A 25,376-nucleotide genomic window follows, 5' to 3' on the forward strand; every position below is an offset into this window, starting at 1 on the left:
AACCTGTGATGGTGAGCCTACTTCCAGCTGTCTGTAGCAGGCCTCATTGACTTCCTCTTCCTGACCAGGTGGCCTGTAGCCACAAGAGCATCCCCAATATTTGGCTGCCCATAGGCTCTCAACTCGCTCATCATCCTAAACAGAACTCCTGTGGTAAAGAGCTCCTCAGCGACATGGCCAGAGCACAGAGTAAGGGTGAGCAGTTGCCTCAGATGGCCCAGGCAGCAGCAAAGATGCAACAAGTCTCCAAATCTCTTTCTCTGCCCCACAACTTATTCACACCACTGTACTCTGCAGAGACAGGCTCACCCCAACCCCTGTGAAGGGAAACACAGAAAGTCTGATCTTTTTCTCTCTTAATTAGAGCAAAGGCATATTTCACTTCCTCACAAACTGTAATCAAGGATACCAGGGTAAGATCTTGCTAGGTAAAACTCAGAAAATCCTCATCTTCAAAGATGTTCTAGGTATGCTTTTTTCCTATCCTTCCTGTTGCTGAAGTATCCCCACACAAAGACTTCATTCTACGTGAGGCCCAAGACATGAGACATCTTTCTGCTTCCTGGGCTTTGCATGTGATCAGTTGCCCAACTGACTTATCGATGACTTTTTTCAAAGCCTATATGAAAAGAGAGGGGTTTCCTAAAGGTACATATTCCCTTTCACATGCTGAGCAAGCTTGAAAAATAAGCACAGACGTGCTGCCCTGTCGGTTTTGTGCTAACCCCTCTGGGCTCAAGTTGTGTGAACCAGCAAAAGATTCAGGGGTTGTTTCTGGTTTTGTTTTCTTTAATAGAAGACAAGTCCCTCATAAATCACTGCTTCATCTTCCCAGGAAAGCTCAGATGCCCCAGTGCAGGCGGTTTGGCAAATGATGCAGCTCGCCGGTCAGTCCCTTCTATTCCCAGTGCATCCCAGGACTAAATGCCCCTTTGAGCAATGCTATGTCTCTGCCAAATGAACACCTGCAGGGCAGGGGGTGATTGATGGGGCGAGCAGGGAGAGCTTAAATTTTCTAACTGTTCCCAAAGGAGAATTTCACTGGTGGGATGGCGATGAGGTTAGGGATTGAGGGGAAAAGCAGACAGAGGAAAGGATGCAGCTCTGAGGCACTTTGAATGGGTGATAGGAGCAACAGCAATGAACCAGTGATTACAATTTTATTTTGCTCAGGTATTGCTGGATTTCTGCAGTCTGAGTCACAAAACAACACTCCACTTGGCTTTAGGAAAGGCTTATTTATTTCTGCGGAAGTTAAGGCAAAGCAGAATTACCAAACCCATCTCAGTTCAACACATCCAAAGGTAATCAGTCCCCAAACCGTCGAATGACCCTGCGCTTATGTGAGCAGTGGCCCGGGTGGTTCCTGGGGTCTCTCTGTTGGAGCACTTGCCCCCGTACGATGAGGGGAGAGGGTCACCGCTCAGAGCCAGGGCTGAGGAGTGACGGTGAGCCTTGGAGCCTGAGGCAGGGCCACACTTGGGGCGTGGGGGGTCCCCGGCCCTGCGATGGTGGCAGCCCTCTGTGAGGCGTCAGGGCCCCTGCGGGTCACAGTGCCCCCGGGGTCCCCTTTCCCTCGGGGAGCCAGTGCTGGCTCAGTGGCTCGTGGCTCTCGTGGGAGGAGGTGCTGTTGGAGCAGCGTGTCCATCCAGGGAGTCCTGCCGCGATGGGGGTGCTGCGAGCACTCCGAGGTGGGGCCGGCGCCGTGCTCGCGCCCCGGCTGCCGGCCTGCTGCTGCAGTGACGGGCACCTGCCGGCACCGGTGTTCCTGGCGTGGGAGAGCTGGGCTCACATGCTCGGGGCTGGTGCCAAGCTGCCCAGGGTGGCTCTTCCCCAGGCTGCGGGGAGCCGGCTTTGCCAGCCTCTCCTGCTGCCCCGTGCTCCGGCCAGGAGATGTTTGCCCCGAGCCGCGGCCCATCCCCACGGCTCCTGGGGCAATCCAAACCCTCCGCTGTTTTCCTTGCAGGTTTCTTCACTGGCGTGGGTGCCCGGTCTGGCCCTGCGCGTGGTGAGAATGGTGGCAGTGTGGTCGGGGCCGTCCCTGCGGCCATCACGACCTTCGCCGCCGTGGTGATTTCTCTTCTGGACCAGTTGGAAGATGCTCAGGTGAGGCGGGGGCATCCCATGGGGCTGCACGGGTCTCGAGGGCTCCCGCGGTGCCCTGGCGTCCCTGGGGCCAGGGTGCTGGTGCCCGGTGTCTGCATGGCGGAGCTGCCATGGGGCAGCATGTGCCACGGCTGTTGTGCACGGTGTGTCCCCAGGGCGGCAGAGCAGAGGCCTACCGCCAGCTGGAGAGCGTCTTGTGGGGCGATGAGAGCGACCTGCAGAGCTCTGTCGCAGGCAGAGCCATAGCACTGGCAGCCCAGGACCTGCGCGTGGCCCAGGTGAGCTCCTTCTCACAGAGGCGACCCGGACATGGGCGCCCAGCCCAGCCAGCCCGGGCAGAGGCTTCAGCATGCGCCCGGCGGGGCTCGAGGTGGTGACTTGGAGCTGCCCAGAGAGGCAGCTGTGGGCTGTGTGCACAAGGGGCAGCGGGAGCTGGGCTGTGGGTTGTGCGTCCTGCCCGGCGGCTGAGCGCAGGAGCCAGCTGAGCTGGCCATGCTGCTGCCACACGCCGGCTGCTGTCTTCTAGGACACGACGGCCGCCGTGAGGATGGCGGCGAGTGACGTCCTGGTGGCGCTGGCCCGCTGGCACCTGCATGATGTGGTGTCGGTGCTGCAGGGCCACCTCCAGGCCCTGGAGGAGATGTCGGTGGAGCTGGTCCTCCACACTCTGCACAACCTGGCCATCCGCTACGGTACGGCACATGGGGCCCTGGCTTGAGCCTCCCTGCACCAGGGCTTCCCTGGGGCTGTGGCAGCTCTCCCGTCCCCCTGCCCCGGTGCAGCCCTGTGCCAGGCTGCAGTGTCTCTAGTGACTGAGGCCTCCCACCCCTGCCCTCTCGACAGCCCTGCAGTGCGTGCCCTTTGCGGGAAAGACGCTGGCAGCCCTGCGCGGCGTGCTGAGCACAGCGGGGAGCAGCCGGATGCTGTGCGCCGTCTGTGGCGGTGAGTGCTGGCGCCACGGCAGGGCCGCGGGGAGGGGAAGGGATGGGGACAGAGGTGGGGGTCGGGAAGGGGAGGGGGTGCGTCGCCAGGCTCTCAGGGCACCACGGCTGGGCTGAGCAAGGTGTCGCGCCGGTCAGAGCCTTTGTCACCACCCCGTGTCCCTTGCTGTGCTGCAGTTGTGGAGCAGTGGTGCAGCGGGATCAGCGCATACCTCCGCCAACGGGAGAAATGCGACTTCCCTCACCTGGGGGCCGCCCAGCTCTGCGCCCCTGTTTACTCGCTTGTCTGCTACGCGGGCAGGAGCTGGCAGAGCTGCAAGGAGGAGGAGGTGAGTGCTGCTGCTCTGGCCTGAATGCTGGGGCCAGCCAGCGGGGTGGGCTTGGTGCTGGGAGGAAACACTCCCTGTGCTGGCGAGCCAGCCCATGTGGCCAGGGGTGCCGGGGAAGGGAAAGCCCCATGCGGGAAGGGCCGACTGGTGTCTGGGGCAGGCGAGCACTGGAGGGACCCGTGGCCTCGACATGGCATGTCACCCTGCCTCGCTCAACAGGGCAAGCAGGCCATGCTGAGGGCGATGGCTGTTATGATGGGTGTCCTGCTGCACGCGGAGGAGCACCACCAACATGCCTGGGAGCAGCTTCTCTGGCTGCTGCACCAATACCGAGAAGTCCAGGACCCCTCAGGGGTGACCAGGGTGAGGCATCTTGCGGGGCACGGCGCAGCCAGGGACCAAGCAGGTGCCGCGAGGCATCGGGGAGCTGCGGGGTGCCGGGAGGAGCCAAGGCCCTTTGAGCAGGAACAGGGACTGGGGGCCTGGGGCTCGCGGTGACAGCTGCCCTCTCCTTCTCCTGCTCCCATGCAGAGTCTCAGCTATTTCCTGTGGGCCGTGATGGATGTTCAGGCCCAGGTGCCCCGAGCCAAGATTCTGGCTGTCATCGCGGCTGTGCACGAGCAGGTAAGGCCTGACATCACACTGCTGCCCTGGAGCTGCTGCGCAGCCCTGCATGTGCCCAGAGCTCTGGGCTTTGGCCGTGGGTCCATGTCCAGAGCTGCCCACCAGATGAGCGCTGACAGCATGGGTGCTTTTCCATCCCTCTGCCCGCCGATGTGGCTTTCCCTGAAACGTGCCTTGTTCTCGCAGCTCTGCGATGAGATGGAGCCGCCCAGCCCAGGGCACCGAGCAGAGTTGTGCCACTGCATGGTGCTGCAGGGTGAGGAGAGAAGAACCGGCGCCGCGCCGCTGCATCCTGGCAGCTCTCTCACAGGCCTGCCTGTGTGGGAAGATGCTGGTCACTGATACTGAGCGTGATCTCTTCCCCGCAGCCCGAATTTGCCCGGAGGAGACCATCGTGTTCCTGTACTATAAGCTCAGGACCGGGAACAAGGTCGATCGCGTGGCAGCCGTGGAAATGCTGCAAGCTCTTGTCCGCTGTGACGGTCAGTAAGCCGGGCTGGAGAAACATCGTCTCCCCGGAATGCTGCCGCTTCCTCTGATGTGCAGCCTGGCCCCCTTTTCTGTCCCGCTTGTGTGGGGAAAGCTGGGGAGCCGTGTTGAGTCCCTGCGAAAATGGGGGCTCAGCCTCAGCGCCTGCCTCTCCTTGTCTCCTGCAGCCCCCGACGTGAGAGAGAAGCTGCCCCTGTTCACCAAGCTGGTGCAGTCTGTGTGCCACGACCCTGCAGCCCAGGTGAGCTGGTGGGGGCCAGGCTGGGGCAAGGGCAGTTTCCCTGGGGCTTTCGGCCCTTTGGTGCCATGGCTGCAGCCTCGCCGTGCCTGCAGGTGAGGAAGGCAGTGCTGCGTTTCCTCGGGGAGCTGCTGCACTCCAGCGCCCCGGGCTGCTCGGCGTGGGACGTGGTGGGGCACCTCTTCGGCGAGTTCAGCCGGGCCTCGGGCAGACTGGTAAGGGCAGAGCGCGGCACCGGGCCTGCATCCTGTGCCTCAAGGGCCGAGGTCGCCGTGGGGGCACCTCCCCATGGTGTGCACTGTGGGGCCTGGCAAGGGGCACTGACGGGTGTTTCCCACCTCGGTCTCACAGGCAACAGGAAAACTTTCGGTGGTGGAAGTGTGGGAAGAGAGGACTGTTCAGCGCCTCTGCGCCCACGTCCTGGGCTCACTGGACGTATCTGCCGGAGCGGTGGCCAAGGTGAGTTGTCCTCGGCCCATGCACCCCAGCTTAGCCAGAAAAGCTGGGAAGGAGCGAGGCCGAGGGGCTGGGCCGGGGCCAGAGAAGTGGCAGTGACGGGGGACCTGGGATGCAGAGGCGGCAATGGCAGCGTGCCGAACGGGCTGCTTCTTGCCCGCAGCTCCTGTGGCCGAGGCTGCTGCAGTATGTGGTGCCAGCTGAGTATACGGGCATGCTGGTCCCGCTGTGCCGCTGCCTGCGTGCCCTGGCCGAGAGAGCAGAGAGAACAGAGGGCGAGGAAGAGAAGGCGGCGCCCGAGGCCCTGAAGCCTGCAGAGCCAGGTGGGGAGCAGAAAGTCGCAGCACGCTGTGCCAGGCCGGCTGGGGGGGGGGGGGAGGCAGTGCATGTCCCTGCATCCCCTGCCAGCCCCCCACGCAGGAGGGCTGGGGCAGCACAGGGCAGAGCAGTGCCCATTGCTGGGCATGATGGCTGTGCCCCACGAGCCGCTTCCCTGGCTGCTGTGCCCAGCTCTCGCGGGGGTCTGGGGGCTTGTTCCTGCCATGCCAGGCCTGCTTAGCCAGCAGCCATTCAGCACGGCTGTTCAGGCCTGGTGGGGAGGCGGCGCGACCAGGGTGCTGTTCAGCCCTGCACGGGGATGTGGGACGTGGCGCGAGCTGGGCGTCTAACACAGCCTTTCCTTGTGCCTGCAGCCCCTCTGCCGGCTCCCCAAGCCCTGCTGGCTCGTCTGCTGGTGAGTACCGGGGCCCCCGGGGAAGGAGCTTCTGTGGCCGGGGTGAGGGGAGAGCCCGGAGAGATGGTGCTGCAGCTGGTGCTGGGCACCCCGGGAGGAGGAGGCAGGAGCATGGTAGAGGGTGCCTGAGCCTCCCTGCCCGTCGGGGGGCTCCGGCTGCTCCCAGGGGACGGCAGCGCCCAGCCAAAGCCATCGTCCGCCTGCTGCTGGCCAGGGCAGCGCTGCCCTCCCTGCCTGCCTGCCCGCGGGGCAGCCGTGGCTCCTGGGGCAGGCACCAGTGTGTCTCTCTCTCCCACCCCGGCCTAGGTGGTGGCAGCTGTGGCTCCACACACAGGCGGTGGCCATGGAGCCGCAGCCCTGCAGCTGCTGCAGGTGCTCTGTGGCACGATCCACAGAGCCGTGGGGGCGAGCTGGGCCACAGAGATCCCCCTGCTGCTGCAGCACCTGGCAGGTAAAGTGCGGGCGGGAGGCGGAGGCTGGGGGCCAAAGGCGCAGCAGAATGCCTGCAGCTCCCCAGCCTGGCAGGCAACGGTGCCACGTTTGCCAGCACTCATCAGCCCACTGGGCTGAGGCTTTGGGGCTTCGGGCTGCAAAGCAGCTGCCCGGGCTCTGCTGCCGCATTTGCTGGAGTAACGGTGAGGGTTTTGCTTCCATGGGCTTTGCAGGAACAACCGCCGGCTTCCTGGACAGGGCCGAGTGGGACAGCCTCCTGCTGAAGGTACAGCGTCCCTGTGGGGCCCAGCTGCATGGGGCAGACAGGGGCGGGACAAGTGGTGCAGGAAGCTGGGGGCTGGGGAAGAGCCAGAGGCAGGCTGCCAGAGGGGCGGGTGGCAGACAGGCTGTCGGGAGGGGGAGCTCTGCCCCGACGGTCTCCGGGGCCGCTTGGCTGTGCCAAAGGCCCTGGCCGAGGCGGGGGGGGGGGTGTTTGCTTCACCTCCCGCTGCACCCCAGTTCCTGCGAGCGTCGCTGGAGGTCATCGCCAGCGAGGCCTGGACCGTGGAGCTGAGCCGGGAGCTGAGCCGGCAGCTGGGTGGCTCTCCCCGCCTGTCCTGGGAGAAGGTCTGTGCCCTGGCGGCGGCGCGCCCCGAGGGCTGCAGCGGCAGAGCCTGGGAGGCTCAGGCCGGGGCGAGGGCTGGCGGCGGTCATCTGCCACAGCTCACCGTGGCCGGGGCCCGGCCTCTCCTCTTGCAGCGGTTCCTCTACAAGGCTCTCGGCACGGCCCTGGCAGCTTGTGGGTGTCTGCGCCACGTGCGAGAGCAGACCCTGCAACATCTGGAAGCAACCGACTTCCTGGAGCTGTGGGAGGCACAGGTGAGGTTTCTTCCTGGCGCCCTGCTTTCCCGCGAGTCCTCTGCGTGTCCCTGGAGCAGAGGGACTCTGCGTGCCCTGCTCCAGCCCTTACTCGTGTACTGTTTGCAGCCGTTTCCCTGGGGAAAGGTCCTGCCTGGCCGATGGAGCTAGCCAGGCCTGGGGGGTGGGCTTGGAGCAACTCCCCATTTCTGCTCTGTTGCAGGGAATCGTTTCGGTTGTGTCCCGCTGCGCCGAGAGCCACTTCCAGCTGGCATTGTCCTCAGTGCAGCAATTCACGGGGACCTTGAAACACCGGAAGGTAAAGGTCCGGGGTGTCACTGTGGGGAGCTGCCGGGAGGTCAGGCGCGGGGCAGCTCCTGCTGCAGGAGCGCACAGAGCCCCGGGCACAGCGGGGCTGCGGGCTGACATCTCAGCTCTTCTCCGGCGACCCGCAGCAGAGCCACGCACTGAGGAACCGCGCTGCTCGTGCGACGCTCATGGTGATCTACGGCCGGATGGCGCTGCGCGCCCCCAGGGAGCAGCTGCTCACCCACGTGGAGAGAGACATCGTGGGGAACGTCCTGCAGCTCTACCGAGAGGGCTGCCAGGTGGGTGCTCAGGGTGTGGGGCAGAGCCAGACGGGGGCCTCCTCGCCCTTCCCATGCGCTCGCCCTGCTGCCCTGGGGCAGGGACTGTGGGGTCTTTCCGGCCAGGACAGCTGCTTCCCTCCACCTGGGAGGCTTATTCCTGGGAGGGCAGAGAGGTCTCCTTGCTGGGGCACAGGTGCCGAGCTGGGGTCTGTGGGGCTCCCCAGCGTTCTCTGCAGTGTCCTCCTCCCTGTGCTGTATGTGGAGGCAGATTCCCCCCGGCCCTGCTGCTCTTTCTGCCCTCGGCAAAGCTCAAAGCCTGTTTTTCTCCCCTGGCATCAGGACGCGCAGCTGAAGCTCTCCCTGGTGCAGAGCGTAACTGAGATCAGCCTTGCCATCCAGGCTGCAGACGCCGGCCCCAGGTTCGAGCTGTGCTGCAAGCGGGAGCTTCTGCAGATGCTGCTGGTGAGTGCCCAGAGCTGGGGCTGTCACCTGGGGAGTTTTAGGCTCTGCAGTGGGGTGAGTGGGGTTTGTGGGGAGTCCTGAGGCAGGGAGCAGCCACCTCATCCTGCGGGGCCGGTGCCTGTAGGGTCTGGCAGCAGAGCCCCTGGCCGGGGCGGGCAGGAGGGCTCTCCTGTGCCCCTGCCTGCTGCCCACCTTGCACGTGTCTCCCTGTGCCTTGCAGGAGGTGATGCAGGAGGAGCCCCAGGAGTCCCCAGTGCAGCCCCGGGCCCTCATGGCTGTGGAGCAGTTGAGGTAGGGTCTATCCCGGGGCTGCGGCAGTTGCTGCGTGTTGCAGCACAGCTGGCGGCTCTGGCTGGGGCTGCAGACGTTGAATTTGGGGCTGTCGATGGGGCCAAAGGCAGTTGTCCTTTGCCTCGCTCTGGAGAGTGCGAGTGAGCCTCCTCTCAGGCTTCTCTAACTTGTTTCTCCTGGCAGCAAGCTGAAGCCCCGTCTGAGCAGGGAGGAAAAATGCAGCCTCCTGGCTCAGTGCTGCCGGGGCGTCGTGTGCCTCCGTCACCCAGAGCAGATGGAGGCGAGAGGGGAGGCGGCAGCGGCTGCTCCAGTGGCACCGGTAGGCACCGGCCCCTCTGGGCCGCCCCTCAGTGGGGCTCAGCTCCGGGCACCCCGCGCTGCAGCAGCCGCTGGCTGTGCTGGCGTTCCCATGGGGTGCCCGGCCTCAACCCCACTTTCTGGTGCCAGGGTGTGCAGGCGCCATCCCTGCGGGCGCTGGGCCAGCTCATGAGAACCCTTCTGCGGGAAGAGCCGGCCCCCATCTGCTTCGAGGACGTGGTACAGGTGAGAGTCCCCAGACGCAGCTGCGAGCGAGGGGCGCAGCACAAGCCAGTGCTGCCAGCAGTGAGACCCCGAAGTGAGGAGGTCCCTGTGGGAAAGGGGCTCCCTGCCCAGGAAGGCAGGGTGCCGGCGAGGGGTGCAGGGCAGAAGGACACCCACGGTGAGACATGTCTGCCCGTGCCAGGTCCTGCGGCACTGGCTCGCCTCAGCCGAGGAGTGCGAGCGGGAGAGGGCCCTGCAGGTGTGCGTTCAGCTGCTGGGTGCTCATGAGGAGCAACGCGAGCATGGGGTGAGCGGGGACCCCATGCACAGGGAGCTCTGCGTGGGGGGGGTGCGTGCCGGATTTCGGGTCCCCTGGGGCTGTGGGGCGGCCCCTTGTTCCCCCCCAGCTCGGCCACGGCTTGGGGGGCAGCACGGCTGGGAGAGGGCGAGCAGCCGCAGGGCTGCCGGTGACCTCTTCGCCTGCCTCTTGCTCCCACAGCGAGGCCGCGCCTGCGAGCAGTTCGGCTCCCTGGCGGGACTACTGGGGCCTCTGACCTGTGATGCCTCAGCTGCGTCCCGCTGGCGGGCAGCCACCTGCCTCGGCCACCTGCTCCAAATCGGAGGTGAGGAGAGCGGGCAGAGCGGTCCCCGCTGCTGTCTCAGGGCTGCACGTCGTCCCTACGCCAGGGATTGTCCCCCTCCACGGCTGGCCCCTCGCCTAGCTCACAAACCTGCTGTGCCACCTTGGGGGACCCTGCCTTCGCGTGGCCTTCGCTGCCCTCCCTCGGGTCCTCCCCTTGCTGCCTGCGGGGCCGCATGTTGGCTCCCCACCATGACTCCCTTCTCCTGGCTCCAGCTGAGACCACGGACGTGGCGCCGTGCACTAATGAGATCGGGTACCTGCGGGAGAGGCTCAACGCCGTCGCCCCCGACTCTCTGCTGGCCACCTCTACCAACATCGCAAAGGTAATGAGCCCCCGAAAAGTGGGCTGGGGGTCATGGTGTGTGCGCTTGCACGTGTGTGTGAGAGTGCTGCTGTCAGGGTGTGCGTTTTGCATCTGAGCCACTTGTGATGAGATCGCTTGTGTTTCTGATTTCTCCCCAGCTGGTTTGCAAGCATGTCCCCCAAGGCCAGGCTGCAGACTTCATGGACACTGTCATGGAGAGCCTGCAGTGCACCAGGCCCGTGCGCGCGTGGGCTGCTGGGCGGTGGGCACTCACCTTCCTGGGGGACTGCGGAGAGCAAATATTCCAGGAGGAGGTGGGAGAGGCATTCTTTGTGCTCACCCTTGTCTGCTTTCGGCTGTTGGCCCCCAAGGATGTGCTGAGCTGTTCTTTGTCGCCTTCCTCCTTTCAGGTACCTGAACTCGTCACCATCCTCTGCACCTGCCTGCAGAGCACCCAGCAGAGCACCCGCAGGTGCTTTGTGCTGCGAGCGATGTTCATCCTGGCCCGCTGCCACCAGGAACCGGTGATTGACAGTCTCCTCCAGAGGTGTCTGCCCATGGACAGGTCTCTGCGCTTGCCCTCCCCTCTGCTGTCACACCCAGTGTTTGGCCTCTCATGAGGTCATTGCAGGTTCCCGAGGATGCGGGCTCACGGGTGAGTGTCTGTTCCCTTGCAGCAACACAGTGGAAGTGTGGAGGAGCCTAGGGAGAAGCGCTCTGGGATACCCAATCCTGGAGCGCTTAACTGAAAAGTTAAGGGCAGCCGGAGACAGCAGCCAGGGGAGCGAGTGCTGCGCTCGGGAGCTGGGCAGCAGCCAGGCTGCCCTGGAGCCTCACACGGTACGGTCAGCTGCAGCGGCATTAGCGCTGCTTTGCACCTGCTTTCCAACCGGTGCTTTAGTGCGAGGGGGTTTTGTGCTCTTTGCGAGCACCTGTGGAGCCTCGCGGATGCTCTGCTGGGACAGTGGCAGCGTTAGTGGTGTGGGGAACTGGGACAGTTGCCAGTGCTGGGCCGCAAGGCTGTCGCTGCAGTGAGAAGCGGAGACAGTAAGAGCTGCCCCAGCCATCAGGGGGACGTGGCCAGTGGGACAAGCCCTGGTTTTACCATGTGATTCCTGGATGAATTTTTCTGTAGATCATCCGCGCCCTCTGTGAGATGGTGTCAGTGCTGCAGAGCGAGGGGCTGGTCCAGCACCTGCTTCCTGACCTGCTTCCCAGCCTCCTGGGGCAGGTCAGTGAGACGCTGCGGGAGGAGATGGAACCGTCCCTCAGGGAGCCCGAGAGCTCCGACACGTCAGGCAGGTAAGGAGCGGCAGGGGCAGGGGGCAGGCTGGCCTGTGCCTGCGGGCTTTGCTCAGGCGATCTGTGGCTGACTGTCCCGCTGGCGCTGGGCTGCCTCTGTGGGGAGAGGGGACTGGTCACTGCAGGGCAGCGCCTGGGGATATGGCCGCAGTGTGGCTGTTGCTGCCCGTAGGCCCCGTGTTGCAGCAGGGGGCCATCATGGGGCTCTGCTGATGGGCAATCTTTCCTCAGACTACTGCGCCTGGCACTTTCTTTGGGTTTTTCTGCAGGCTGTTTGTGGAGGTGCTGGAGCTGGTGCTCTCCAAGTGCCTGGAGGAGCGGTGGCTTCGGCTGCTCCGGGAGCAGGGAGCATGGGCGTCCCTGGCCGAGCCCCAGGCTCACAGCGCTGGCGTATGTCTTCTGGCGAGGTGAGAGCCCCCAGGTGTCCTGCCCCATCACGGGGCCTGCACCTGGGGAAAGGGCTGCCGGGGGCTTCCTGTGCGCCCAGCAGTTCTGCTGAGGTGCAGAGCGGCGTCCGCGTCGCAGTGGGAGAAGCTGGGAGTCGCGGCCCGCGGCCAGCCCGCGTGCCGGTGCCTCACCAGCCTGCTGGTGCTGTGTGCACAGCGTGCTGCTCCGCGCGGAGCTTGTCCCACCGCGCCTGCTGCAGAACCTCTCCACCTGGCTGGACTCGTGCTCAGCAAACCTGCGGCTCACGGCCACAGCTTTCTTTGCTGAGGTGAGGCAGCGGTGGGGCAGGGGTTTGGGGGGGGGTTCCTATGCCTGTCTTGCCCGGCATGAATCACAGCCAATGCGAGTGGCCCCGTTGCTCGATTGCAGCTGATGAAGGACCGGCTAGTGGAGGAGAGAAAGCTGCTGAAGCCCCTCTTAGAGGCTTTTGCGGCGAGGGCGCGCGACCCCGTCAGCGCCGTGCAGCAGATGGCAATGAGAGGCCTGGGCAACGCGGCAAGCGGAGCACCGGTGAAGGTGAGGCTGACTTTGCTGGGCACTGAGCACAGCCCGAGCTCGAGAGCCTCCCAGGGCCCCTCGAGGAGCCGGAGAGAGGAGCAGAGGCCGTCACGGGGCCCTGTGGAGGTGGCACTCCTCGCTCCCGTGCCAGCAAGGCGGCAGAGGGCTGCTGGGTGCCGGTGGGGGCTCCCGGGCTGGGGTCTGCTCTGGGCTGGCTGTGGGAAGCGCTGGCCTGGGCGCCGAGGCGCAGAGCTGCAGCAAGAGGCAGCAGCAGCGAGTGGCTCATGCGCCCATCGCTCTGCAGCTGCAGAGGCACGGGGCAGCCGTGGTGGCAGTGCTACGCGGGGGCCTGGAGGACGGGGCCAGCGTGGAGGTGGCAGCCGAGAGCCTGCTGGCGCTGGCGAAAGTGCTGGGGCCGCTGGTGGCCAGGGCCATTGGCTCGGCCTTTGAAGAGGTCACCAGGTCCAGCCGGGCCTTCTGGGGAGCGGTGAGTGGAGCCGCTAGCTCTCGTTCGGGGCAGGAGCTGTCGTGGGGGCGCATCCCCCACGGGCAGCGCCCCGCTGGGTCCTGGCATGCGATGGCCTCACTAGCAGCCGGCCCGGCGGGCTTTTTCATCGCAGGAGGAAGAAGCCCTGCGCTGCTCAGCCTTCACCCTCTACGGCGCCCTGGCTGCCTCCGCCTCTGCCTCAGGGAGGAGGTCATTCTTCAGCAGGGAGGTGGAGGCATCGTTCCCCAGCTTGGTGCTGCACCTCGGGGACCCGGCACCGGCAGTCCGTGATGTAAGAGCCTCGAGCATGCTGCAGAGCCACGGGGAGGAGCACTGGGGCCGGGGGGGGGGGACTTGGTCCTGGGGTCACTGGGGACCTGGGAAGTGCTGGGGGGCACCCGGCGGGGAGCGGGGCCACGAGGGGGCAGGTGCCTGCCGTGGTCCCGGGCAGGCGCGCGGTGTCCCCGCGACCAGGCCGGTGCTCTCTCACAGGCGTGCAAGATGGCCCTGCACCGGTGTGCCCCATTCCTGGCATCAGAGAGGGTGCGACGTCGCGTGGCCGCCAGCACTGGGCTGAGCGCCGCCGAGCTGCAGGATGAGCTCTGCAGGCACCTGGTGAGTGAGCAAGCGAGCGAGCGAGCTCTGTGCCACAGCCATGGCCCTGCATGGCCGCCTGCCCCATGGCTCCCGCACCGCTGGGCCGCCTGGGTGGGTGCGGGGGCACAGAGGGGTGCCAGGAGCTCGAGACGATCTCCCTTGCCCCTGCGTTGCCCCAGGCCCGAGACTGCCCCGCACTGCTGGAGAGCCTCTGCCACATGGCCCAGAGCTGCTGCACGGGGAGCTGCCAGGCGCCGCAGGAGGCAGCCGTCCGCATCCTGGGTGAGAGGCAGCGCTGGGCTCCGGCGCTGCTCCGGCCGCATCCCCGGGTCGGGTCAGGGCCGGAAATGGGGAATCGGGGTTGGCATCGGGGCCGGGCCCTGACGATGACATCCCTGTGCCAGGCCTCCTGATGAATGCGGCGCCAGCCGAGAGGCCGCAGCGGCAGGACCCGGCGTCGCGGTGGGGAGGTAGGTGCCGGCGGCCGAGTGGCCACCCCGCAGGCTTGGGAGGCACCGGCAGTGCCCGCGGCAGCCGGGATGCAGGGAGGGGGCTGGCACAGACCCGGGTGCTGCCGCGGAGCGCTGGGGTGTCACGGCCGGTCGCCCATGGTGCCTTCCCGCGGCATCGGTGTCATTGCAGCTCGGCAGAGGCAGCGGTGCAGTCGGTCACCCCGTGCACGGCGGGCAGCAGCCGTGGGAACCCGGCAGCCCGGGGCAGCAGAGCTATAAAGCTGCATCCGTGCGAGCCAGCCTGAAAGGAGTCTCAATAAAGGAAGTTTTCCTCATATCTCACTGGAGCTTCCTGTGTTTCGATTTGTGCCCATTGCCTGTTGTCCTGTCACTGGGCTCCACTGAAAAGTCCAGCCCCATCCCCTTGGCACCCTCCCCTCAGATATCTGCAGGCGTTGGTAACATCCCTCTCAGGCTTTTCTCCAGGCTGAACAGGCCTGGCTCTCGCAGCCATTCCTCTTAGGAAAGGTGCTCCAGTCCCCTCATCATCTTCATAGCCCCACGCTGGACTCCCTCCAGTAGCTCCAACTCTCTCTTATCCTGGGGAGCCCAGAACGGGACACAGTACTCGAGATGAGGCCTCCCCAGGGATGAGTAGAGGGGCAGGATCACCTCCCTTGCCCTGCTGGCAACACTCTTCCTAGTGCACCCCAGGATACCACTGGCCTTCCTGGCCACAAGGGCATATTGCTGGCTAAGGGGTGAAACGAAGCTGAGGTCGACTGCTGTGGGGATCTGTGTGCAAGGGCCCTGAGGGCAGGAGACGGCAAGCACCAGGCTGAACCTCACGTCTGAGAGAGTTTCTGACACGAACATGCTTTTGGGAAGGGGGGGGGGGCACCATCTTCTGGGTCCAGTCTTTATCCAGCTGTTAGGCCATGGTTTCAACGCTAATTAACCAGTTAGCTTATAGGTACTGAATCAGTACTGACGAGTGAGTCAGTATCGATCCAATATTCATAAGCTACTTGCTCAGTTAGTTCAGTTAGCCAGCAGGGATTCAACATACAGAAACTAATCAGTCAGCGTTTGCACAAGATTTTCACTACTAATTAAACAGTTAGCTTATAGGTATTGAATCCACATTGACCAGGGAGTCATTACTGATTGAATATTGATAAGCCAGTTGCTCAACACCAACCGAGTGCTCAATGAGTCACAGTGATTCAGCGTCTACTCACTAATCCGTCAGCACCTGTACAGCACTTTCAGTACTACATAACCAGTCAGTGAGTTTGGTGCCATGGACACAAGCTCATTAATCAACTGCATTGAACATTCACAAGCTCTTTGCTCATCGCAACTTCAATGTTGGTACGTTTGTCACTGCTTCATATTCATGCGCTTGGTTCAATATTCGTGCACTGGTGCAAAACCCTCACTTCAATATTTATGTGCCCGTCACTCGCTGCTTCAGTGTTCACAGAATCCCAGAACGGTTGAGGTTGGAAGGGACCTCTGGAGATCATCTAGCACAACCCCCTGCTCAGGCAGGGTCACCTAGAGTACGTTGCGCAGGATCATGTCCAGGCAGGTTTTCAATATCTCCAGTGAAGGAGAATCCACAACCTCTCTGGGCAACCTGTTCCTGTGCTCTGTCACCCTCAGAGCAAAGAAGATTTTCCTTGTGTTCAGCTGGAACATCCTGTTTCAGTTTGTGCCTGTTGCCTCTTGTCCTGTCACTGGGCTCCACTGAAAAGTCTGGCCCCATCCCCCTGACACCCTCTCTTCAGATATTTGTAGGCATTGGTAAGATCCCTCTGGGTGACCCTGCTGAGCAGGGAGGTCAGACTAGATGATCTCCACAGGTCCCTTCCAACTTTCCTGAATCTATGATTCTTTGATTCTTGTACTGGGGAGCCCAGAACTGGACACAGGGCTCCAGATGTGGCCTCACCAGGGCTGAGCAGAGGGCAGGATCACCTCTCTTGACCTGCTGGCAGTACCCCAGGATACCATCAGCCTTCCTGGCCACAAGAGCTCATTACTGGCTCAGGGATAAAATGGAACCGAGGTTGGCTGCTGTGGAGACTAAATGCAGAGGCTAAGGACTGCATTTCTGGAGCCGCCAATGGAGGCTTCATCCCTGTTTGGAAAGTACATTCACCAAGTACATTCCTGAGACCTGCATTTTTGGGGTCCAAAAGCAAGGCCAAGTCCTGTGCTTTGGGGGGCTACAAACAGAGGTACAATGAGGAGGAGGTTGTGAGAGACGGTGTCAAAAGCCCTGCTAAAGTCAAGGTACACAATGTCCACTGCTCTCCCCTCAGCTACCCAGCCAGTCATCCCACCACAGAAGGCTGTCAGATGGGTTAAGCAGGATTCCTCCTTGCTGAATCCATGCTGGCTATTCCTGATCACCTTCTTTTCCTCCACTTCCTTAGAGATGACATCCAGGAGGAGCTGTCCCATCACCTTTCCAGGGATGGAGGTGAGGCTGACTGACTTGTAGTTTCCTGAATCCTCCTTCTTGCCCTTTTGGAGACTGCAGTGACATTGGCTTTCTTCCAGTCCTCAGGCACCTCTCCCGTTCTCCATGGCCTTTCCAAGGTGGTGGAGTGTGGCCTTGCAGTGACATCCACCAGCTCCCTCAGCACTTGTGGGTGCATCCCATTGGGGCCCATGGATTTGTGGGGGTCCAGTTTGCCTAAATGATCTCTATCCTGATCTTCCTCAACCAAGGGAAAGTCTTCCTTTCTCCAGACTTTCTCCCTTGTCTCCAGGCTCTGAGATTCCTGAGAGCTGCCCTTAGCAGTAAAGACTGCATTACAGACGTAAAGGCAGCATTCAGGAACTGCCTTCTCTGTATCCTTCATCACCAGGGCCCCCACACCATTCAGCAACGACCCCACATTTTCCCTTCTCTTCCTTTTGCTACTGATGCCTTGGAAGAAGCCCTTCCTGGTGTCCTTGACATCACTTGCCAGATTTAATTTCACATAGCCTTTAGCCTTCCTCGCCACATCCCTGCATACTCTGATAGACTTCCTATATTCCTCCCAAGTGGCCTGTCCCTTCTTCCACATCCTGTCTACTTCCTTCTTCTGCTGGAGTTTTGACAGGAGATCCTTCCACATCCCTGCAGGTTGCCTGCTCCCTTTGCTTGACTTTTTCCTCATAGGGACGCACTGCTCTTGAGCTTGGAGGAAGTGACACTTGAATATTAATCAGCTCTTTTGGACCTCCCTTCCTTCTAGGGCCCTGACCCATGGGATTCCTCCAAGGAGGTCCCTGAAGAGGCCAAAGCTTGCTCTCCTGAAGTCCAGAGTTGAGATCCTACTTATTGCCTGGCTTCCTTCTTGCAGGACCCTGAACTCCACCATCTCATGGTCACTGCAGCCAAGGCTGCTCCCAACCTTCACATCTCCATCCAGTTCTTCTTTTTTTGCATACTACAAAGTCCAGCAGAATACATCTCTTCCTTGACTCCTCCACCACCTGTGTCAAAAAGTTATCATCAGTGCTCTGCAGGAGCCTCTTGGACACTCTGTGCCCAGCTGTGTTGTCCTTCCAGCAGATATCAGGGTGGTTGAAATCCCCCATGAGAACCAGAACCTGTGATGGTGAGCCTATTTCCAGCTGTCTGTAGGAGGCCTCATTGACTTCCTCTTCCTGACCAGGTGGCCTGTAGCCACAAGAGCATCCCCAATATTTGGCTGCCCATAGGCTCTCAACTCGCTCATCATCCTAAGCAGAGCTTGATACCCTCCAGTTGTTCTCTCACATAAAGAGCAACTCCACCACCTCGCCTTCCTGGCCTGTCTTTCCCAAAAAACACGTAGCCAGCCATGATGGCATTCTGGTCACACAAGCTATCCCACCATGTCTCTGCAACTACAATGAGATCCTGGCCCTGTGACTGCACACAGATCTCCAGTTCCCCCTGTTTACTCCCCATGAGTAAACAGCTCCCCATGCTGTGTGCATTGGTGTACAGGCATTTCAGAGAGGTAGTCGTGCAAGCAGGTTTCCCAGGAAGGGTGCAATAGGATCCCCCATAGCCATGTCTCATATGTGCTTCTCTGGCTGCATGCACCTGCTGGAGGCCTCCCGACTTGAGCCACATTTTGTTGACTACCGTCTCTCTACAGCTCTCCCTTTCCCCCAACTGTCCTGGTTTTAAACCCTTTTTTACCAGGCTCGCCAACCTGTTGGTAAAGACCAACAGATCCCAGCTCTCTCCATCAGCTGCTGGTCATCAAAGAGGGTCCCATGATCATAGAAACCAAAACTCTATTGCCAACACCAGCAGCACAACTGGCTGTTAATTTGCAAAATCCATCTCCTCCTTCTCCCATCCTTCCCCCTGACTGGCAAGGTTGAGGAGAAAAATCACCTGGGCTCCGAGACCCTTGACCACCATTCCTGGAGCTCTGAAATCCTGTTTGATTGTTTCCAATTAGCCCTTGGGGTTATTAGTGCCCACATGGAAAAGCAGCAGAGGGTAGTAGTCTGACACGTTGACAAGACTTGGCAGTCTTTCGATGACACTTCCTATACGAGCTCCTGACCTGTATACAGGCCTCTCCCTAAGGGCTGCTGCGGTCGTGCTTGCCTAGCTCCCCTTTCCTGCTCGCAGCAATCACGTTCTAGTACCTCGGGGGGCTCCAGAAAGCCCCCACAACTTCCAGCAAGGTCCGCAAAGGTCTAAGCAGAGCCCAGACACTGCTGCACAAATCTGCTGCATCCATTTGCTGCCTCTGTTTGCTGCATTCAAGTGCTTGTTGCAGGTCTCTCACCACCCTCTCGTCATGCTGGAGCTCGGGGCTGCCCCAGGGGGATCCAGGGCCTCCCTGCTCTGGGACAGTGGCTGCTTCCCAGCCAGGTTGCTCCCACAAGGGCCCAGCCCATGGCACAGGGCAGCAGCTGGCAGCTTTGGCCCAGGGCCTCAGTCCCAGCCGCAGCTCTGGCTCCCTGCAGTGGCTTTGCAGCTCCAGCCAGGTCTGTCTGTCCCAGCATTGTGGCCCTGTTGCTTCCAGCCTCTGCAGGATGGACAGAGGGACAGAAAGAAGATGGGCAGAGGCATCCCAGGAGCACTCACAGTCCCCCAGACCAGGGACCCCTGTCCTGCCCTTCCCAACTGGGCCCTACCACTGATCCTGGCCTTCCCATCCCGTCCCAATCCGCAGCACCAGGGACCAAGCCCTGCCCAGCCTTCTGCAGCCCCACACCTGGACAGGCCCCATGGGGAGCGCTGAGGGGTGGCAGAGAGACTGAAGGTTTTTTTTTTTTTTTTTTTTTTTTTAAGGGGGAAAAACACCAGCAGACACCAATGTCCAAAAGTCCAGTATTTATTCAACATTTATCCTTTACTTTCAATACTAAACAACCAGTTAGCTTATAGGTCTTGAATCATTATTGATCAATGAGTCAATATCAATTCAATATTAATAAGCTACTTGCTCAATTTGTTCAGTTAGCCAACAGTGAGTCAACATATAGAAACTACTCAGTCCACATTTGGACACGACTTTTTCACTACTCGGTGGCCAAGTAACTCAGAGTTTGACGCCATATTAACTGATTAGCCAATAGTGATGCTATATGCATGAGGTCTCTAGTCAACACTGATGCACTCTATATAAGCTCATTAGTCAACATTCATTGCATATTCCTAAGATAATTAGGCAACGTTGGGCCAATGTACATATAAACTAACTGACCAATCCTGAGCCAACATTAAATGCTGACACCAGTCCCCAAGCTGTGACAGTGATTGATTTACAGTCAGGTCAATACTTTCAATAACAACCAATGACCTTGTAGTCCCTGAATCTGTGTGAACTAGCGAGTCGACACCGATGCCACGTGGATGTGCCTGCCGCCAGCCCAACGCCGCCGCGCCGATCTCTCGGCGCCCCTTCCCCGTGCAGGGGCTCGGGGCTGTCCCAGCGGGACCCGGAGGACCCCCCCCCCCCCGGCCCAGGCCAGCGGCTCCTTCCCGGCCGGGTCGCTCCCGCGGGGCCCGGGGCCGGAGCCGCCCCAGGTGCAGCCATCGTGTCCCGCGTCTCGCTCGCTCCTCTCGCCGCCGCCGCGGCCCTGCGGCGCCACCTGGCGGCCGCGAGCGGAGCCGCCGCGCAGCGCCGAGCCGCGCCGCGCCGCGCTTCGGAAGCCGCGGGGGTCGTAGCGCACGGCGGCGCCGCCTGGCGGCCGCGAGCGGAACCGCAGCCTCCTCCCCCACCCCCACTCCCCCACGCGCAGCTTTTCCACGTCGCGTGTCCCACTCGCGACGGAACTGCCGAGGGGCCGCTCTGCAGCACGAGTTGGAAACGAAGTAGGCGCCAGATTTTTGACACCAAGCCAAGAGCTTCTCCGACCTGTCCCGGCCTGGGGCGAGCAGCTCCGTAATAACCCAGCGGGAATTTGTCGGGAAACAGGAGTCATTTTTTGGCAGCAGCGCTTCCTGCGGCATCGGGACATGCCTCTCTCATGCTTCGTATCTCTGGTGGTAAATGGTGGTCGGTCTGTCTGACTTTGTGACCTGGAAGCTGGCTTTTTCATTCCCTCCTCCCCCCCAAAAAAATCCGCACTCTGAAAGGGGCCCCTCTGTCCTCTTTGTAAGAGCTGATCTTGCTCACAGCAGGAATTAATGGTGCAACATGAGGTTATTGCCCAAGCCACACCACAGAGGAGGACAAGCTCACTACAGTGATCCAAGCAATTATACATATAATAATTCTTAATACACATATAAAATATGCATATATATGCAGTCCAAGCTGCGTATGTTGCTAATGCTTAAAACACCCCGCTGTGGACTTTGCAATCTCTCTTGTAATTTGATGGAAAGCCACATTCCCGATGTATTTGCCCCGCACCAAGCAAACAGCCTTGGCCTCGATTCAAGAGGTGCCTGGGAAATTTCCCACACTGCACAGTGTCATTGCTAACAACAGCGATCCGTGGGGATTAAAAAAAAAAAAAAAAAAAAAAAAAACGCAGTGGATTTGCCAGACGTCCTCTGTTGGCTGGAGTACCCGGCCCAATCTGTGGTCGTTTCCGTACCGCCGATGACACGTGCCGCCCTGCCCGCTCCCTGCTGCTTCCCATGCTGAAATTCGGGGGCCCTGCTTATGCCTGCATGTGTGGGGATGTATATATATATCCACGCATGCATGCCTCCTTTTCTCTCCCCTCGACAGAATTTGGGAGAAAAGAGGCAATTTTGCCGGTGTTCCCAAGATCGAGGCAGGCCCATCGGTGTTAAGCCCTTGTGAGCAGGTGGCAGGAGAGCCCCCCCCCAAGCGCCGAGCAGACACCTCGACTGCCCGAGGAGCTCTCACAGCCTCCGCTTACCGGGCAGCCCACCGTGGAGACAGAAAAACCCGTAGAAAACCCCATTCCCTAGCCTGAGGCCCTTGCTCTCCTCGGTGCTCAGGACCCACCGACATCAGGTCAATGCTGCTGGGCCAAAGGGGCCGGAGCAGAGAAGGACGGGACCTGGCTGGAGGACGGCAGAACTCCCTCCTTTTCTTCTTCATGTTTTTTTTTCCTTCCCTTTATAAACAAAATATCATTTTTTACCTCGCGTGCCCTTTCGCGCAGCGGCTCTGAACACCGTATTGCTTGTGGAGGCGAATGATTAAACCTTGGCGCTCGGCGTTTCACGTTGAAAGGTCAAGCTTGCAACGCACAATCTCAGGAGCAGGATCAATAGGATTTCAATTTGCTCATTAGAAATATGGCTTTTTTCTTTTTTTTTTCAGTAGCAAAACAAGAAAAAGGCTGGCATCCCACCTCACAGCTTCACCTTTCTTCAGGTTTTTTCTTCCCTCCTCTTATGCAGCAGATATAGATACATTGCAGAAGGGATTTTGTGTGTTTTTGCTGGTGATTCTTTGGAGCTTTTTCGGGAACGCGTCCCCGAAGCTGGGCTCCAGGTGGTGCATTGAACCGAGCCGTCCTGCTCTTTCTTTACTCCCGCTGCTCATGGTTTCTGCCTTGCACCCTCTTTGCACAGGGTTTAATTCTCCTTGCAAATTTGCACATTAGCATAGCAAATCAGCAAGAGCAAACGGGGAACGGGGGTGGGGGGGGAGAGGGGGCACAAGAAAAAGTTGTTCTCCTTCAACTTGGAATGATGATTCCCAAAATAATGGTAACTTGTCTCAAGGGGCTCAGCTGCCTGTTTTAATTAAAAGCATTTTTCAGGATGAAGTAAATACTTTAGAATTTTAAATAAATAAATAAATAAATAAATAAATACAGCAACATGAAAGTCTTCCACAAGTTAAACTGCTGATGTGACTGGTTTTTGTATTCAATGCTGAGCAGGCAAAACAATTTTTTTACCTTCACTTTCAGTCCTTCTCCGTTGGCTTATGGAAGGACTAAAGAAAATCTAAAGTAGATCTTTTTTTTTTTAAAATAAACAAAAAGTCAGTCTTCCTCTTTTTATGGTTAGATAGTGGGGTTTTTTAATTTATTTTCCAGGTGGCAGCTAAACAAGGAGCAGCAGGAAGCGTGAACAAGCTGCGCTTGCGAAGGCTTCCTCGTCCCAAGAAGAAAACTCGTCTCCTGATTTCCCAGGAGTTGCTGCAAAATCCCTGAGGCCTTGGAAAAAGCCACAGGAAAAAGGGAGCTTGATGTGAAAGCCTTAAAGCCATAGGAGATGCTCCAGAAAGTGGTCTATCATCTTCCTCAGTACTCAGGACTGGCTCTCTCTGAAGTTACACCCCCAAAATCAGTTTTTCACTCCAGAATTTGAGCACGAAGGTGTCACTTCTCGACTGTTTTTTTCCGAAACATTAGCATTTTTTGTTTAGCTCAAAGTCTGTAAGAAAGAGATCTGCAGCAAGAACAGCTCTTGAAATAAATACGAAAGGATGTTTATTCATTTATTTGCTTATTTGGGGAGCCGTTGCTCCTGCCTTCCTACAGATTGTTTCCCAAAGCCGGTTGGGAGACACACACACAAAAAAACATCCCGAGACACTTCCGCCGACAGCTCTAATAAAGTTATTTATTAGTTGACAAGCGTCTTTCACGCGCTGGGATCGTTACGCCTCGCCCCCAACCATCATCCCCAGGCTTTCATGGCCGGCGAGAGGAGACGACGGTGGGAGCAATCGCGGGGGAAGCGAGTCCGCGGGGCGCTGCAAACATTTTGCACCCAAAAAGCCCCGCTGCAAGCTCCTCAAATCCCCGTGGGTTTCTGCTTTGGCGGAGGGGGAGCTTCCCTTTTAGACCTTCCCCTCACCGCCTTTCTTTCACAACTAGAGTTCGCATCACTTCTCGCGCAAGGGCTCGGAGGGAACCGGAGGCAGCACCGAAGGTGCCACGTCGCCCTGGAGGCCACCGCGACCTGGGGGCAGATCGAACGTCTTTTATTGAAGCACACGCTTGCTACCTCGTATAGGGAATTAAAACTCCTGAAAGCTTTATATGGTGCTAAAAAACAAACAACAGCAAGAATACAAAGCGTAGCGGCAACACAAAATGGAGAGGAAACAAGGAGGGGAAAAAGAGAATAAAAAGGAGCAACGTTGACCCCCCCCCGCCCCCATCTTGTACCTGATGTGTAGCAAACTGTACAGTATATACATCTTCTTCACGTAGCATCCTCAGCGAAGAGCAAACTAAAAGGGACTTCATAACACAGAGAGGGCAAAAAAAAATATACACCCTGTATTGTATTTGCCATCGAGCAAGCAACATGTTTATACACTAGTCTCTATAACTTAACGCTGTGTAACAGCATCTTTTCAATTTACAAAACAAAATATCTATCAAGAAATAATCTAATCATATTGCTCTTCAATACACTTCTGTAGACAAGTAAGACTTGAAGTAAACTTCGGTAGACTGCAGCTTTTGCGAGCCTGTAGACGGCTACAAAACTTCTCCATTCAAGTAGGTCCTTGGAAGTATTACCATGTGCTGCCATAGTTCAGTATATAAAGGTGCTATATGTATATATATATATATATATATATACGTATATATATATATCCCAAGTACAGACAACGTGCGGTGGGAAGGCTTGGCGTTGTTGCTGCTGAAGCATAAGAAACCAGTTAACCTCATGTACAGTAGATCCATTTCCATGTTCCATGCACGTTACACTTCTACTTTATGAAAATGAGGACACAAACAGGAAGAAAAGGAAAGTTTGAGTCAAGCACGGCTTTATAAACGACGTGGTGGAGGCCGGTGTCCTTCAGGTATAGAAATCATTGAATTTTCCCTTTTTTGTTTTTTTTTAGTTAAAATAAATCTCAGGGCTAGTGTACAAAGTGCAGGGCTGACCACTGGAGGAAGTGACTTTAAAAGCGAGTTACAAGGGCACCATCCCGTTCACCAGCTGCACCTTCAGCTCTTGGAGGCTGCTCATTATCTTCTTCTGGTGACCAACAAGTGTCACTCCGAGGCGCCTCAAGTCCCTGTGTGGAGAAAGCACACGTTGTTTCTACGGACCAGCTGGGGCCGACCTCACTACTACCAACTCCCACGCGCTGCAAACCACCACTAATACCTCGCTCCTGCTTTCCAACGGAGGCAAGGGTACTTATCCCCGGTTTTAGTGGCTGTGGCCATCTCAGAGAGATGAAGGGATTAGACCGAGATCAAGTAGGCCAAGGAGAAAAGCCAGGCCAAACATCAAGGATGCCAGTCCCTGGGTTTTTGCTACACATGAAAGACCCTGCTCCAGGAAAAAACCTGCATAAGAAAACATGCGTTGCAGTTTCCTCCTCTCCTAAGACAGACCGATATTTTATCTTGGAAATGGGCAGCATGAGGTAAGGTAAATCCATGCTTTCTTCCTCTTCGGGTAAGGGAAAGCCAAAGAGAAACCAGAAGCATGTAAGTCACGTAGAAGACTCCCCACCGAAAGCCAAGGGGACTCGAGCTCCTAAAACACTTGAAGTTTTTTTGGAAACCACACTGGCTCCTGGAGCCTCAGCGTTCCCGGACTCCACTGCATCTCCCTCAGGAGCCATCTGAGGTGTTGGGCAAACCTGGCCTACAGCACTCAGCACAGTTACATGCTGGAGACCGTAGATGACTGCACGCAACGACCGCTCAAATACTTCTGTGCAACACACGGGAGCTACACATCAAGGTGTGTCGCTCTCAGCAGCTTTACTCTCTGGACAGAGACTCCTGTGTGAATATAACAAATGAGCTACATCAAAAAAACTACATAATTACTTTTAAAAACATTGCTTCCATTTCCTTATCATCCCTTTTTCCATGATGCATCTCTTCGATGCAGGCAGGAAATTGTAACATACTGCGCCCAGAGCAACGGAGGTCCATAACACACATCGGCCCACTCCTCACCCGGCAGAACAGGCTGCAGCATCTGCAGAGGTTTCTAACTCCTGAGGGGGATGAGCTTTCATTTCTGCCTCCGCTGAACTGCGAAACTAATTTGGCAAGCAATCTTAGTAACGAAGGAAAATGTAGTAATGCTATTGTTACGTACAGTTTATTATTTCATGTACACAGAAATGTTGGAAGCTCACACCAGAAGATCAAAAAAGCCCACAGCACAGGACGAGATTTTTAAAAG

At 58.7% G+C, this 25,376-nt stretch overlaps 2 protein-coding genes across 6 annotated transcripts in view; one reads left to right on the top strand and one right to left on the bottom strand.

Moving 5' to 3' along the window:
• The first annotated feature begins 1,666 nt into the window (after positions 1-1,666).
• LOC134140139 (maestro heat-like repeat-containing protein family member 2B) lies at positions 1,667-17,492 on the top strand. The gene is made up of 41 exons (XM_062575003.1): positions 1,667-1,691; positions 1,967-2,106; positions 2,262-2,384; positions 2,633-2,798; positions 2,950-3,048; positions 3,225-3,331; positions 3,596-3,739; positions 3,908-4,000; positions 4,187-4,256; positions 4,369-4,482; positions 4,657-4,730; positions 4,823-4,942; positions 5,079-5,186; positions 5,347-5,506; positions 5,876-5,916; positions 6,223-6,367; positions 6,582-6,634; positions 6,868-6,975; positions 7,108-7,227; positions 7,430-7,525; positions 7,662-7,814; positions 8,136-8,258; positions 8,479-8,549; positions 8,733-8,868; positions 8,997-9,092; positions 9,274-9,378; positions 9,571-9,694; positions 9,928-10,037; positions 10,177-10,332; positions 10,429-10,583; positions 10,696-10,858; positions 11,154-11,320; positions 11,590-11,727; positions 11,924-12,035; positions 12,137-12,283; positions 12,570-12,752; positions 12,886-13,044; positions 13,245-13,367; positions 13,529-13,631; positions 13,754-13,819; positions 17,482-17,492. The coding sequence occupies exons 1-41, from the start codon at positions 1,667-1,669 to the stop codon at positions 17,490-17,492; spliced, it is 4,707 nt and encodes a 1,568-aa protein (XP_062430987.1).
• A 5,304-nt stretch (positions 17,493-22,796) lies between these two features.
• EPHA5 (EPH receptor A5) overlaps positions 22,797-25,376 on the bottom strand; it is a 165,982-nt gene continuing 163,402 nt past the window's right edge. For all 5 annotated transcript variants that reach the window (XM_062574426.1, XM_062574423.1, XM_062574425.1 and 2 more), the window contains one exon: positions 22,797-24,243. In XM_062574426.1, coding sequence (XP_062430410.1) covers positions 24,138-24,243 — 106 coding nt within the window. In that variant the 3' untranslated portion in view covers positions 22,797-24,137. The remainder of the gene's footprint in view (positions 24,244-25,376) is intronic.

This window comes from Rhea pennata, chromosome 4 (assembly GCF_028389875.1).
Source record: "Rhea pennata isolate bPtePen1 chromosome 4, bPtePen1.pri, whole genome shotgun sequence".
NCBI classification, from domain to species: domain Eukaryota; kingdom Metazoa; phylum Chordata; class Aves; order Rheiformes; family Rheidae; genus Rhea; species Rhea pennata.